Here is a 16,263-nt window from a genome sequence, read left to right as displayed (position 1 = left end):
TGTCTGCTAATTTCCGTCTACTCTTTGTCTCCCTCCGTTAACCTAATTCCCTAAATGGTTCCATAATTTGCCTTTACTTTCACGAGCTACAACTTTAACTAACAGTCTCTTGTGAAGGACTTTATCATGTGTCTTTTGAAAGTCCATATAAATAATATCCATCGACATTCCGCTTCCCAATACTGTAGCCACCTCTAAAGTTCAATCAAACTCGCCATTTTTTTGTTCATTTGTGGGACATGGGCGTTGCTGGCTGGCTAACACTTATTGCCCATCCCTAGTCGCCCTTGAACTGAGTGGCTTACGAGGCCATTTCAGAGGGAATTAAGGGTCAGCCACATTGCTGTGGCTCTGGAGTCACATGTAGGCCAGACCAGATAAGGACGGCAGATTTCCTTCCCTAAAGGACATTGGTGAACCAGATGGGTTTTTCCAACAATCGACAATGGTTTCATGGTCATCAGTTGAGTCTTAATTCAAGATTTTTTATTGAGTTCAAACTCCACCACCAGCCATGGCAGGATTTGAACCCGGGTCCTCAGAACATTAGCTGAGTTTCTGGATTAATAGTCTAGTGATAATATCTCGAGGCTATCGTCTCCCCATATATCCTGTAGAAATTCACTTTGGCTTTCTCTGATGGGCTGAAAATTTTCAATGTTTCACAATTCTTAATTATAGACTCGTAACAATTCCCTGAACACAGATGTTAGACTAACTGATGTATAATTCTCTGGTCTCCCTTTGCCACTTTTCTTCAATAGTGGAGTGACTTGTGCAGTTTTCTAATCTATAGGAATAGTTCCTTAATCGATAAAACTTTGGATTATTATAGTTAGGGCATCGACAATGTTCACATCCTTTTTGAAAACCTTGAGATGGAAACCATTTGGCCCTGGGGATTTATCACTTTTAAGTGCCATTAATTTCTCCATTACTGTGGTCTTGCTTACATTAATTTGGTGAGTCCCTAATTCAATAATAGTTCCTTTGTGATGTTTGGCATGCTGTCTCCTTCTGCTACCATAAGTACTGCTGCCAAGTAATATTCAGCATGACTGCCTTTTCCATATTTTCATTGTCAGTAATGCTGTTATCGGTTTTCAAGGGGCACAATTGCTTCCGACTGCCTTGTTTCTCCTAATGAAATTATAAGCATTTTGCGTTCATTTTCACATCTGTTGCAAGTTTCTTTTCATTCTCCATTTTGTTGCTCTTACCTCTGTTTTGCTATCCTTTGGTATTCTTTGTCACTTTCCCATTCACTAGAATCTATCAGATAGAAGGGAGATAATTACTAAACTAGACAAACTTGGAGAGGGTAAAACTGGGGGCCATAAATATGTTTAAAGTTTATTTTGTTAGTGTCACAAGTTAGGACTGAGTTGAGGAGGAACTTCTTCACACAAAGGGTTGTGAATCTGGAATTCCCTGCCTGGTGAAGCAGTTGAGGCTGCCTCATTGAATGTTTTTAAGGCAAGGATCGATAAATTTTTGAACAGTAAAGGAATTAAGGGTAAGTGGAGCTGAGTCCACAAAAAGATCAGCCATGATCTTATTGAATGGTGGAGCAGGCTCGAGGGGCCAGATGGCCTACTCCTGCTCCTAGTTCTTATGTTCTTATGTAAGGAGCTTACATTAACACTGCAAAAGAGTTATTGTGAAAATCCTCCAGTCGTCGTACTCCGGCGCCTGTTTGGGTACACTGAGGGAGAATTTAGCATGGCCAATGCACCTCACCAGCACGTCTTTCGGACTGTGGGAGGAAGCCAGAGCACCTGGAGGAAACCCACGCAGACATGGGGAGAATGTACAGACTACACAAGGCTGGAATGGAACCCGGGTCCCTGGTGCTGAGAGGCAGCAGTGCTAACCACTGTGCCACCATGCAGCCCCTATGAGATTTAAGATTGGTATCATTTGAGAGAAAGCTGGACGGTTCTTCCCAGTGTCTAGGCCAAGGTTTAACCCTCACTTAGCATCACCAGAACAGATTATTATTACCTCATTACTCTGAGCTAATTGGCTGTTAAGTGCTTTGGCGTATTCTGAGGTGATGGGAGGCACAATACAATTCCAAATCTTTCTTTTCATATGTTTCAGTAGGGGCAGTTGCCCGGAAGTGTACCTGTACCCAGATGTTCCTGCAGTGCCAAATGGTGGTGGGAGAATAGATGGAGGTCACTTTGCACTTACAGGTCAGGCTTAACAAGGTTGGACGAAAAATAAAGCCAACTCAACTCTTCCCCAACAATGTGCCTGAACCCACGCTCAGAAGCCAATCTCTATCTGTCCCAGGCTAAGATATTAATTTTCCCAAATCAGCAAAGAGCAGAAGTTTGCTACAAAATAAACCTGCAATATGACAGAAACGGCCTCAGCATTTTTTTAAAAACCTGTATCTTTTTAAAATATGAATTCACTTGAGCTAATCATAGAATCCCTACAGTACAGAAGAAGGCCGTTCGGACCATCAATCCTGCTCCCTCAACAATCCCACCCATTCCCATAACCCCATGAATTTACCCTGCTAATTCCCCTGACACTAGGGTCAATTTAGAAGACAGTAAGAGTTTTAACAACACCAGATTAAAGTTCAAAAGGTTTATTTGGTAGCAAATACCATTAGCTTTCAGATCGCTGCTCCTTCGTCAGATGGAGTGGAAATGTGCTCTCAAACAGGGCACAGGGACACAAAATCAAGTTACAGAATACTGATTAGAATGCGAATCCCTACAGCCAACCAGATCTTAAAGATACAGACAATGTGGGTGGAGGGAGCATTAAGCACAGGTTAAAGAGATGTGTATTGTCTCCAGACAGGATAGCCCGCAAGTCTAGGAGGCAAGCTGTGGGGGTTACTGATAATGTGACATAAATCCAACACCCCGGTTTAGGCTGTCCTCATGTGTGCGGAACTTGACTATCAGTTTCTGCTCAGCGACTCTGCGCTGTCGTGTGTCGTGAAGGCCGCCTTGGAGAACGCTTACCTGAAGATCAGAGGCTGAATGCCCGTGACTGCTGAAGTGCTCCCCCACAGGAAGAGAACAGTCTTGCCTGGTGATTGTCGAGCGGTGTTCATTCATCCATTGTCGTAGCGTCTGCATGGTTTCCCCAATGTCCCGAGGCATGGTACATTGGGGAAACCATGCAGACGCTACGACAACGGATGAATGAACACCGCTCGACAATCACCAGGCAAGACTGTTCTCTTCCTGTGGGGGAGCACTTCAGCAGTCATGGGCATTCAGCCTCTGATCTTCAGGTAAGCGTTCTCCAAGGCGGCCTTCACGACACACGACAGCGCAGAGTCGCTGAGAAGAAACTGATAGCCAAGTTCCGCACACATGAGGACGGCCTAAACCGGGATGTTGGATTTATGTCACATTATCAGTAACCCCCACAGCTTGCCTTCTGGACTTACGGGCTGTCCTGTCTGGAGACAATACACATCTCTTTAACCTGTGCTTAATGCTCCCTCCACCCACATTGTCTGTATCTTTAAGATCTGGTTGGCTGTAGGGATTCGCATTCTAATCAGTATTCTGTAACTTGATTTTGTGTCTCTGTGCCCTGTTTGAGAGCAGATTTCCACTCCATCTGACGAAGGAGCAGCGCTCCGAAAGCTAATGGTATTTGCTACCAAATAAACCTGTTGGACTTTAACCTGGTGTTGATAAAAATCTTACTGTGTTCACCCCAGTCCAACGCCGGCATCTCCACATCAATTTAGAAGGCCAATCAACCTAACTTGCACGTCTTTGGACTGTGGGAGGAAACCAGAGCATCCGGAGGAAACCCACGCAGACACGGGGAGAAAGTGCAGACTCTGCACAGACAGTCACCAGAGGCTGGAATTGAACCCGGATCCCTCGCGCTGGAAGGCATCAGTGCTAACCACTGTACCACACTTGTATGTGTTGTACATGCAGCAGTGACTTGCGAATATTTTTTGTGTCATTTAAGTTTCTTGAAGGCCTTCCCTGTGCTGGGAAGATTCAGTGCACCCTTGACTGATAAACCCAGTTATAACCAAGTAGGATTTCTTTCTTGAATGCAAAGTTTCACAAAGCTATTTCCTTATTTTCAGGTAAAGCAGGTGGAATCAGGCACTGTCACCTTCCGCTTCTCATGTCGCTTGGAGAAGCAAGAAGGCAGTACATACGAGCGATCAATAGTGTCTAGGAAATCAAACCGGTTTCAAGGATCACAGCATTCTATGTTCCGTAAGTTACTTGCCAGCTGCTTTAGAAGCAGTGGTCTTGCACACATTGTGAGTAAAGCAACAATTAGCAATTTGTGTTCATGTGTTTAGCAGAAGTTTATGTAACGCAGATTTTCAACCTTGTAATTTGTTATATTGTACTGTTTCTAAACAAACATTTCAAATCTCTTTGAGGAAATGGGAAGTATTTTGACCAGTTTGAAGTAAACTAGAAGAGGAAACCATAGTGCATTGAACATTTTGATTTTTCTTTAAGGAAGAGGTTCTAATTACTGGTGGAGTAGAGCCTTAATGAGGATCAGATCAAGTTAAATCCTTTCAGGAAATGAGTTGATTCTTCCAACCAAAGCTACCTGAAAGCTAGCGTATCAGTGAAAGGTTTGTGTGTTCAAATCCCATTCGATCATGTAGGGCCGAATGTTCCCCCCAAAAATTCCAAGTGCCACAAAAGTCTGAAACAAAGAGATCTAGGGGTACATGTTCACAGCTCCTTGAAAGTGGAATCACAGGTGGACAGAGTGGTGAAGAAGGCATTCAGTGTGCTTGGTCAGAACATTGAATACAGGAGTTGGGATGTCTTGTTGAAGTTGTACAAGACATTGGTAAGGCCACACTTGGAATACTGTGTACAGTTTTGGTCACCCTATTCTAGAAAGAGTGCAGAAAAGATTCACTAGGATGCTACCGGGACTTGATGGTTTGAGTTATAAGGAGAGGCTGGATAGACTGGGACATTTTTCTCTGGAGTATAGGAGGCTGAGGGGTGATCTTATAGAGGTCTATAAAATAATGAGGGGCACAGATCAGTTAGATAGTCAATATCTTTTCCCAAAGATAGGGGAGTCTAAAACTAGAGTGCATCGGTTTAAGGTTAGCGAGGAAAGATGCAAAAGTGTCCAGAGGGGCAATTATTTCACACAGAGGGTGGTGAGTGTCTGGAACGAGCTGCCAGAGGTAGTAGTAGAGGCGGATACAATTTTGTCTTTTAAAAAGCATTTAGACAGTTACATGGGTAAGATGGGTATAGAGGGATAGGGGCCAAATGCGGGCAATTGGGATTAGCTTAGAGGTTTAAAAAAAAGGGTGGCATGGACAAGTTGGGCCGAAGGGCCTCTTTCCATGCTGTAAAGCTCTACGACTCTATGTGTTTCACTCCGGTTTTTTCAGCGAGGTGCACAGCACAATTTTACCAGACTCTGACAATCTTTTGGCAGTTGTGAGTTTCACACTGGTAATGGCGGGGGTCGCAGAGCTTCAACTCGCCGGGGAAGCCGGCTGCAGACTGCTAGGCATCCCCCGGGATCTCCCATGTATACATATGTAATAGAATCAGAGAACAGGATCCCCACAGTGCAGAAGGAGGCCATCTGATTGTATGAGTTTCAAGGAAGAAGCATACAAATTGGCAAGAAAAAACAATAGGCCTGAGGATTGGGAACAGTTTAAAATTCAGCAAAGGAGGACCACGGGATTGATTAAGAAGGGAATAATAGAGTATGAAAGTAAGAAAGCGGGGAACATAAAAACTGACTGTAAAAGTTTCTATAGACATGTAAAGAGAAAAAGATTGACAAAAACAAATGTAGGCCCCTTACAGTCAGAAACGAGAAATGGCTGAGGGATTAAACTTTTACTTTACTCATGTCTTCCTTTGTGAAGACTGAAGCAATGTACTATAAGTGCTAAGAGAAACATGTTTTAGTGAGGAGCTGAATGAAATCAGCATCAGTAGAGAAATGGTTTTGGGGGAATTGTTGGAATTGAGGGTGGATATTCCCGGCTCGGGTCACTGTCTGTGTGGAGTTTGCACATTCTCCTCGTGTCTGCGTGGGTTTCCTCCGGGTGCTCCGGTTTCCTCCCACAGTCCAAAGATGTGCGGGTTAGGTTGATTGGCCAGGTTAGAAAATTGCCCCTTAGAGTCCTGGGATGTGTAGGTTAGAGGGATTAGCAGGTAAAATATGTGGGGGTAGGGCCTGGGTGGGATTGTGGTCGGTGCAGACTCGATGGGCCGAATGGCCTCCTTCTGCACTGTAGGGTTTCTATGATTCTATGATTCTATATATCTCCAGAACCTGTTAATCTCCATCCCAGAATACTTAAGGAAATGGCCCTGGAAATAATAGATCCATTGGTGGTTATTTTCCAAAATTGTTTGGACTCTGGAATTGTTCCTACAGATTGGAGTGTAGCTTATGTAAGCCCATTATTCAAAAAGGGAGATAGAGAGAAACCAGGGAACGAGTGAGCCTAACATCAGTACTGGGGAAGTTGCTGGAGTATACTATTAAGGATTTCATAACTCGGCATTTGGAAGGCAGTGGTATAATCAGACAAAGTCAGCATGGATTTACAAAAGAGAAATCAGGCTTGACGAATCTATTGGAATATTTTGAGGATGTAACTAGTAGAGTTGACCGAGGAGAACCAGTGGATGTGGTTTATTTAGACTTCCAGAAGTCTTTTGACAAGGCCTCACATAACACTACTGTGTAAAGTTAAAGCACACGGGATTGCAGGTAATATCTTGAGATTGATGGAAAGCTGGTTGCTAAAGAGTTGGCATTAATCGGTCTTTTTCTGATTGGCAGTCAGTGACTGGTGGGGTTCCGCAGGGACCTGAGCAAGGAGGTCAACTGATCACATTATATATTAATGATTTGGAAGAGGGAACTGAATGTATTATCTCCAAATTTGCAGATGATACAAAGCTGGGTGGGAGGGTGAGCTGTGAGGAGGACGCAGAGATGCTTCAGCATGATTTGGATAGGCTGAGTATGTGTGCATCTGCATGGCAGATGCAGTATAATGTGGATAAATATGAGGTTATCTAATTTGGTAGCAATAATAGGAAGACAGATTATTACTTGAATGGGTGTAAATTGAGAGGTGGATTCTTAATGAGACCTTGGAGTCCTCATGCATCAGTCGCTGAATGTGAGCGCTCAGGCACAGCAGGAAGTATAGAAGGCAAATGGTATGTTGGCTTACTTAAGGAAGTGGCTCTAGAAATAGTGGATGCATTGGTGGCCATCTTCCAGAATTCTATAGACTCTGGAACACTCCCTGCAGATTGGAGGGTAGCTAATGTCACTCCAATATTCAAAAAGGGGGGTAGAGAGAAAACAGGGAATTATAGACCAGTATGCTTAACATTGGCAGTGGGGAAGATTCTCAAATCCATTATCAGGGACTTTATAGCAGAGCATTTAGAAAGCAGTGGTAGGATCAGACAGAGTCAGCATGGATTTATGAAGGGAAATCATGCTTGACAAATCTGTTGGAATTCTTTGAAGATGTAACTAATAGGGTTGTCAAGGGGGAACCAGTCGATGTGGTACATTTGGACTTTCAGAAAGCGTTTGACAAAGTCCCGCACGAGAGATTATTGTCCAAGATGGGATTGGGGGAAGTGCATTGAGATGGATCAAAAACTGGTTGGCAGAAAGGAAACAAAGAGTAGGAATTAATGGGTGCTTTTCAAATTGGCAGGCAGTAACTAGCGGGGTCAACAGGGATCGGTGCTGGGACCCCAGCTATTCACAATATAAATGATTTGGATGAGGGAACAAAATGTAACATCTCAAAGTTTGCAGATGATACCAAGTTGGGTGGGAGGGTGAACTGTGACGAGGATGCAGAGATCCTTCAGAATGATCTGGACAGGTTGGGTGAGTGGGCTAATCAATGGCAGATGCAGTATAATTTGGATAAGTGTGAGTTTATTCACTTCGGAAGCAAAACAAGAAGGCAGATTACTACCTGAATGGCTGTAAATTGGCAGAGGGGAATGTGCAGCGGGACCTGGGTGTCCTTGTGCACCAGTCGCTGAAGGTAAGCATACAGGTGCAGCAGGCGGTAAAGAAGGCAAATGGCATGCTGGCCTTCATTGCGAGAGGTTTTGAGTACAGGAGCAGGGATGTGCTGTTGCGATTATACAGGGCCTTGGTGAGGCCACACCTAGAATATTGTGTGCAGTTTTGGTCTCCTTTTCTGAGGAAGGATGTTTTTGCTCTCGAGGGAATGCAGCGAAGGTTTACCAGGCTGATTCCAGGGATGGCGGGACTGATGTATGAGGAGAGATTGACTAGGTTAGGATTGTTTTCGCTGGAGTTCAAATGAATGAGGGGGCATCTCATAGAGACTTATAAAATTCTAACAGGACTAGACAGGGTAGATGCAGGGAGGATATTCCCGATGTTGAGGGAGTTAAGAGCTGGGGTCGTAGTCTGAGGATTCAGGGTAGACCATTTAGGACAGAGGTGAGGAGACATTTCTTCACACAAAGAATGATGAGCCTGTGGGATTCATTACCACAGGAAGTAGTTGATGCCAAACATTGAATGTATTTGAGGGGTGGCTGGATATAGCACTTGGGGTGAATGGGATCAAAGGTTATGGGGAAAAAACAGGATTAGACTATTGAGTTGGATGATCAGCCATGGTCATAATGAATGGTGGAGCAGACTTGAAGGGCCAAATGGCCTCCCCTTGCCTCCTATCTTCTATGTTTCTATAGCAAGAGGATTTGAGTATAGGGATTGGGATGTTTTGCCGCAATTGTATAGGGCATTGGTGAGGCCACATCTGGAGTATTGTGTGCGGTTTTGGTGTCCTTATCTGAGGAAGGATGTCTTTGCCACAGAGGGAGTACAGCGAAGATTTACCAAGCTGATTCCTGGGATGGCAGGTCTGTCATAAGAGGAGAGACAAAGTCAGTTAGGCTTATATTCACTGGAGTTTCTAAGAGTGAGAGGGGATCTCAAAAAAACTTATAAAATTCTAACAGGGTTAGACAGGGCAGATTCAGAAAGAATGTTCCCAGTGGTGGGGGAATCCGGAACTCGGGGTCAAAGTTTGAAGATAAGGGGTAAACCTTTTAGAACTGAGGTGAAGAGAAATTTCTTCACCCAGAGGGTGGTGAATGTGTGGAATTCACTACCACAGAAAGTAGTTGAGACCAAAACGTTGTCTGATTTCAAGAAGAAATTAGATACAGCACTTGGGCTAAAGGGATATGAGGGGGAAGGGGGGATTAGGATATTGAATTTGATGATCAGCCATGATCAAAATGAATGGCAGAGCAGGTTCAAATGGCAGAATGGCCTACTCCTGCTTCTAGTTTCTATGTTTCTATGCCCCTTTACCTCCTCCTTGCTCACCATCCCAGGTCCTAAACACCCCTTTCAGGTGAAGCAGTGATTCACATGCACCTCCTTCAATCTGGTCCATTGCATTCGCTGCTCCCAATGCGGTCTACTCTACATCGGAGAGACCAAACACAGACTGGGTGACCACTTTGCTGAACACCTTCGGTCCGTCTGCAAGAAGGACCCAGACCTTCCTATCGCTTGCCACTCCAACACACCACCCTGCTCTCCTGTCCACATGTCCGCCCTTGGCCTTTTGCAATGTTTTAGCGAACTCCAATGCAAACTGGAGGAACAGCACCTCATCTTCCGATTGGGCACCTTACAACCTTCCGGATTGAACATCGAGTTCAACAACTTCAGAGCATGAACTCTCCCCTCCACCTTCACCCCATTTCCATTCATTTTATTTTATTCTGTTTCTTCTTTTCATCTCATTCATCCACTTGTAATAACCCTTCTTTCTCACTTCCATTTTTCCACTTCTTTATTCTCTAACACACACACCTTTTCAGGGCAACTGCCATAGTCCCCAGGCAGTCCCTTAACCATCTGTACTTCTGCTCTGCGTTCTGCCCTTCACTCTGACCACTTAATGGACACTTTTGGACTTTTAGCGCTTTTTTCAGCCTTCTGTATCCTCATTTACATTCCCTTTGTCCGATTACACCACCCCCCCTCCAAACCCCTCCACCCTCATTGCTGATTTTCTTTGCTCTTAGTTCCGCCGAAGGGTCATCTAGACTCGAAACGTTGGCTCTATTTTCTCTCCATAGATGCTGTCAGACCTGCTAAGATTTTCCAGCATTTTCTGTTGTTTTCAGATTGCAGCATCTGCAGTATTTTGCTTTTATCTTGTTATTCATTTGTTTGCTGTTTGCCGGATCTGGCTGTTTGCAAACTAGCTGAAGGGAACAAGAGTGATTGCATTCTGAAAGCTAATTCATTGGTTTGGAATGCTGTGTGATAAGATGCGATAGAAATGCAAATTTTTCTTCCATTCATTTTCCTCTGAGGCAGTACATTACTACGGGTGAGACCAGTTAACTCATTGGAACCAGGAAATCTTGCTCATTGGTACGACTTGCTGCTTTCGAGGATTTTGTGAACTTATTCTGAAGCTAGTAATAAATTGTATAAAACCTTGAAAATAGTCATTGGGCGTAAATTTCCGGTCCTGCCTGTGGCAGGTTTTAGAAACACAGAAACATAGATGATTGGAGCAGGAGGAGGCCATTTGGCCCTTTGAGCCTGCTCCACTATTCATTACGATCATGGCTGATCATCCAACTCAATAGCCTAATCCTGCTTTCTCCCCATAACCTTTGGTCCCATTCTCCCCAAGTATTCTATCCAGCTGCCTCTTGATTACATTCAATGTTTTGGCATCAACTACTTCCTGTGGTAATGAATTCCACAGGCTCACCACTCTTTGGGTGAAGAAATGTCTCCTCACCTCCGTCCTAAATGGTCTACCCTGACTCCTCAGATCATGACCCCTAGTTCCGGACTCCCCCACCATCAGGAACATCCTCCCTGCATCTACCCTGTCTAGTCCTGTTAGAATTTTATAAGTCTCCATGAGATCCCCCCTCATTCGTCTGAACTCCAGCGAAAACAATCCTAACCTAGTCAATAGACCCATAGAACCATAGAAAATTATAGCTCAGAAACAGGCCTTTTGGCCCTTCTTGTCTGTGCCGAACCATTTTTTGCCTAGTCCCACTGACCTGCACTTGGACCATATCCCTCCACACCCCTCTCATCCATGAACCTGTCCAAGTTTTTCTTAAATGTCAAAAGTGACCCTGCATTTACCACTTTATCCGGCAGCTCATTCCACACTCCTACCACTCTCTGCGTGAAGAAGCCCCCCCAATATTCCCTTTAAACTTTTCTCCTTTCACCCTTAACCCATGCCCTCTGGTTTTTTTCTCCCCTCGCCTCAGCGGAAAAAGCCTGCTTGCATTCACTCTATCTATACCCATCAAAATCTTATACACTTCTATCAAATCTCCCCTCATTCTTCTACACTCCAGGGAATAAAGTCCCAACCTATTCAATCTCTTTCTGTAACTCAGCTTCTCAAGTCCCGGCAACATCCTTGTGAACCTTCTCTGCACTCTTTCAACCTTATTTACATCCTTCCTGTAACTAGGTGATCAAAACTGTACGCAATACTCCAAATTCGGCCTCACCAATGCCTTATATAACCTTATCATAACCCTCCAACTTTTATACTCGATACTCCGATTTATAAAAGCCAATGTACCAAAGGCACTCTTTACGACCCTATCCACCTGTGACATCACTTTTAGGGAATTCTGTACCTGTATTCCCAGATCCCTCTGTTCAGAGTCCTACCATTTACCCTGTATATTCTACTTTGGTTTGTCCTTCCAAAGTGCAATATCTCACACTTGTCTGCGTTAAATTCCATTTGCCATTTTTCAGCCCATTTTTCTAGTTAGTCAAAATCCCTCTGCAAGCTTTGAAAACCTTCCTCACTGTCCACTACACCTCCAATCTTTGTATCATCAGCAAACTTGCTGATCCAATTTACCACATTATCATCCAGATCATTGATATAGATGATAAATAACAATGGACCCAACACCGATCCCTGCGGCACACCACTAGTCACAGGCTTCCACTCAGAGAAGCAATCCTCCACAACCACTCTCTGGCTTCTTCCTTTGAGCCAGTGTCTAATCCAATTTACTACCTCCCCATGTATACCTAGCGACTGAACCTTCCTAACTAACCTCCCATGAGGGACCTTATCAAAGGCCTTGCTGAAATCCAGGTAGACAACATCCACCGCCTTCCCTTCATCCACTTTCCTGGTAACCTCCTCAAAAAACTCTCGCACAAAGCCATGTTGACTCTCCCTAAAAAGTTCCTGTCTATCCAAATATTTGTAGATCCTATCCCTTATCACACCTTCCAATAACTTGCCCACCACCGATGACAAACTTACTGGCCTATAATTTCCCGGATTTCTTTTGGAACGTTTTTTAAACAACAGAACAACATGAGCCACCCTCCAATCATCCGGCACCTCCCCCGTGAATACTGACATTTTAAATATGTCTGCCAGGGCCCCTGCAAGTTCAACACTAGCTTCCCTCAAGGTCCGTGGGAATACCCTGTCCGGTCTTGGGGATTTATCCACTCTGATTTGCCTCAAGACAGCGAGCACCTCCTCCCCTTTAATCTGTAAAGGTTCCATGACCTCCCTACCTGTTTGCCCTATTTCCGTAGACTCCATGCCCGTTTCCTCAGTAAATACGGATGCAAAAAAACCATTTAGTATCTCCCCCATCTCTTTTGATTCCATACACAGTCTACCACTCTGGTCTTCAAGAGGACCAATTTTATCCCTCACTATCCTTTTGCTCCTAACATACCTATAGAAGCTCTTTGGATTTTCCTTCACTCTGTCTGCCAAAGCAACCTCATGTCTTCTTTTAGCCCTCTCCTCATACATCAGTCCCGCCATCCCCAGAATCAGCCTTTGTGGCGGATGGGAGAAGAATCCCACCGGCAGGAAATCAATCAGGATTAATGGGGGCATTGGAGCAGATGACAGGCTGAGGGGAGACTGATGAGCTGGAACACGACATGAAAGACTACACTGCAGAGAAAGAAGGGGGTGGGTGCAAATCCAACTGTGTGAGTGGGAGGGGATGTACACAGACACTCTGGAACATAAGGTCATGGTCTTATCGTCAGTGGCTATGGGGGTTGTTGGTCTGCAGGTGGGATGGTTAAGGTTAAGGGAGGCATCTGCAACCTGTAAATGGGGAAAATGGGGTTTAGAGAATTGTTTTTGAAGTTTAGCATTCGGGCTTGCACCTTCATTCCTCATGATTCACTAGGCCCTAATCTTTGGAAAGGCCAGTGACAAACTCCGTATCCATGAGCTCTGGGAAGTGAAAGTGATCACCACAGCGCAAATGCTGCGTCAAAGGACTTGGTAAGGAGTCTAACAGCACCAGGTTAAAGTCCAACAGGTTTATTTGGTAGCAAACGCCACTTCCTGAGAAAGAGCTCCTGGAGGGAGGTCAAAGGACTTGATGCAGTCATCATCACCTTAATGAGAAACATTTAGCAGACACTGAAATGCACGCATCGCAGGGAGACCTTCATGGCTGCAAGTCTTGGCTTGGGCATTACCAATGAAGGCAGCCTTCTCATTTTGAGATACAATTACAGCTAACCCTCCAAAGTTGCTGAGCATGCCTAACTCCATGCTGCCCGAGAGGAGTATAGATTACTAATGCATTTCGTAGATACTTCTAGTAAAGTGTTTGCCACATCTCTCTGACACGTCATAAGAATAGAGTAACTGTAATGAGACAGCTACACATCACATGAATGTGAGGCTCACAAAGGGAGGTGATCACTGAGTGGGAGCATGGCTGACCCTCTCAGTAAGAGGGCGCATAGATGCATGGTGCTTTCAGATGATGAGATCATTTTCCTGAACAGCAAATGTGTTTATAAAGATGCAAAATATAAACAGTGATTGAACACCCATGACCCAGGAAAGATTTTGTAATTTTTCTAACCCGACCGCTACATTTTGGAGCCATCCCCAATATCTGCAGTACAGGTGGAGGCAGCGTGCTGACTGTCTCACCCTGTTGTTTTTGATGACTTTAGAGACCTGTAGAGAGTGGAAACCTCGAGATCCCTGGCCTCCTGCTGTTGGGCTCCTCGGTCCGCACAGCTCGAGGTGATTGGTTCACAGGCAGAGGGGCTTAGGTAAGGCTGGACATGCTTAGGGTCTCCTGGATGGATGGCCCTGGGGTCTCCAGCTGCTGGTCCTCCTCGTGGGTGTCCTTGCCTGACTTCCTGAGAAAGAGCTCCTGAAGGGGGGTCAAGGTGTCCTGTCCCCTTCTTGCTGAGTCTCTGATGGATCCCAATCCCAACAATGTCTATAGTGATGCAGTGCAGGATCTGCTGGACTAATGTGTCCAAGGCTGTCACTATCATTTCCATGAAACCTCGAGGTGTTCGCATGACATCAGACAGAACGTGGATGCACTCCATCCTTCGCTCTAATTTGTTGACTGCCTCTCACAACCTCACCTGATTGTCCGCCTTTGCTGTCGCATCTCCAGCATGCGTGACACGGCTGTTTCCAGAGGCTCATCATCACAGTCGGACTCAGTGGGTACCTGATCTCCAGCAGTTTCCCGAGTGCCAAATATCTGGGCTGTCTCTGCCGCTGACTGCTGTGGAGACATGTCCATGAGGTGTTCCCCAGAATGTGACCCAAAGCCTAATCTTGAACCATGAACCACCGAGGTGTTTGTATCTGTGTCGGTGGAGGGTGCAGGCGAATGCAGTGACAGGTGATCATCAAATGGTTCCTCATCTGAGGTGGGCCTATGTTGGTCTTTCTGGTCTTTGTGGATCTGCTGGGTGCCTGTGAGAGAGAACAGATAGATGTAGTTCATGAACATTGCATGTCACTCACTCAGAATGTCAGGATGTGATTGACTCATGGAGGGGTCGCTGGGAGAGGCTGACCTCGCCTTCTGCAGAGGTTGTCCCCCTCTGCCAACTCGGTGGCATCCTCGAATTTGGAGGTCTCCTGTATGTCAGGCATTCTCCTTCAGTCTGGGATCTCTGCCTCTTGTGGGCAAGGTTGGCCTGCATGAAGACAAATAGATGGAATGTGATGAGCAGAGGTGGAGGAGAGGTTGGGAAGCATGCTTGCTTGCCGTGTGTGCTGAGCCCTCCCCAGTACGGGCTGAAGATGGAGTTTGTGAAGAATGATTGATGAGACACTGGTGATATTAAGGTGCCCACGAGACAATCAATGCTGGTGTGTCCCCTGCTTATATTTTGTGAGATCCCTGAGCACCCTTTCAGTGCTGCTGTTAAAATTGCGTTCCTGGGATTTCCAGGTTTCACCCGCCTCCTCTCAAAAAAATGTGCTATGAGCCTGCCATTATGAGAGTCAGAGATTGGAGTGAGCTGAATGTTTGACTTGCCTTGGTGGAGTGGATGAGATCATTCACCCTTTTCCTACACTGGATTGCCTGACAAATTGAACTCTTGCAAATGTCTCCCAGGTGGGTGGGTGAGGTTAATTGTTATCTGGCCCCCAACCTGCTGCTATTTGTGTGGAGTACGAATGCCCCATTTGGGTTTGGCAAGACACTTTAATAGATTATTTAAATCAGTCTCCCACTGTGCAATTAGGAGCTTGATTTGAGTTTAATGGTTGCTGGCCAGGTTTCTCTCAACTGGGGAAACCTGGCACTGAACTGGAAATGGGAGCAGCCAGAATGAGTTGGCAATAGATCACTCCTCTTGGAGCCACCTAGAGGAGCAAGAGTGTTCTCTTCAGCAATATTTCCGCCAATTATGTCCTCTCCTCAACATCCCAACCAACCAATCCTTTATCTCTAGCAGTCTGCCCCACATTTTTATTACCTCCTCCCCATCACCCTCTACCACCTGACCTGTCCCACCCTCCTAACTATTGAACTCTCATCCCTTAGCCCTGCATCAACTCTTGATCTTTCTTTCTTGCCCGAGATCTCCCTGCCTCAGGTTTTCCATCTCGACAGTCAGCCAGCTTGCCAATCTGTCCAGCTGCCGGGAGGGAAGCGGGATAAACAAACTCATGGAGGTCCTGCTGAAATTCTCTGCAGAAATTCACCGAAGATCCTTAGCACTTTCCAAACCCATGATCATGTCCATCTAAAAGGACACAGGCAACAGATACAAGGGAGCACCACCACTTGCAAGTTCCTCTCGAAGCCAATCACTGTCCTGACTTGGAAATATATCGCCGTTCCTTCACAGTCGCTGGGTCTAAATCCTGGAATTCCCTCTCTAACGCATTGTGGGTCAACCCACAGCACGGAG

The 16,263-nt window shown here is 45.3% G+C and overlaps 1 protein-coding gene across 1 annotated transcript in view; it reads left to right on the top strand.

Moving 5' to 3' along the window:
* The window catches only part of nphp4 (nephronophthisis 4), a 479,472-nt gene that overhangs the window by 302,677 nt on the left and 160,532 nt on the right, over positions 1–16,263 (top strand). The window contains exon 10 of the mRNA XM_078239167.1: positions 4,091–4,226. Within this exon, the coding sequence (XP_078095293.1) occupies positions 4,091–4,226 (136 nt within the window). The remainder of the gene's footprint in view (positions 1–4,090; positions 4,227–16,263) is intronic.

This window comes from Mustelus asterias, chromosome 22 (genome assembly GCF_964213995.1).
Source record: "Mustelus asterias chromosome 22, sMusAst1.hap1.1, whole genome shotgun sequence".
NCBI classification, from domain to species: Eukaryota; Metazoa; Chordata; class Chondrichthyes; order Carcharhiniformes; family Triakidae; genus Mustelus; species Mustelus asterias.
This window is presented reverse-complemented; position numbering and strand designations above follow the sequence as displayed.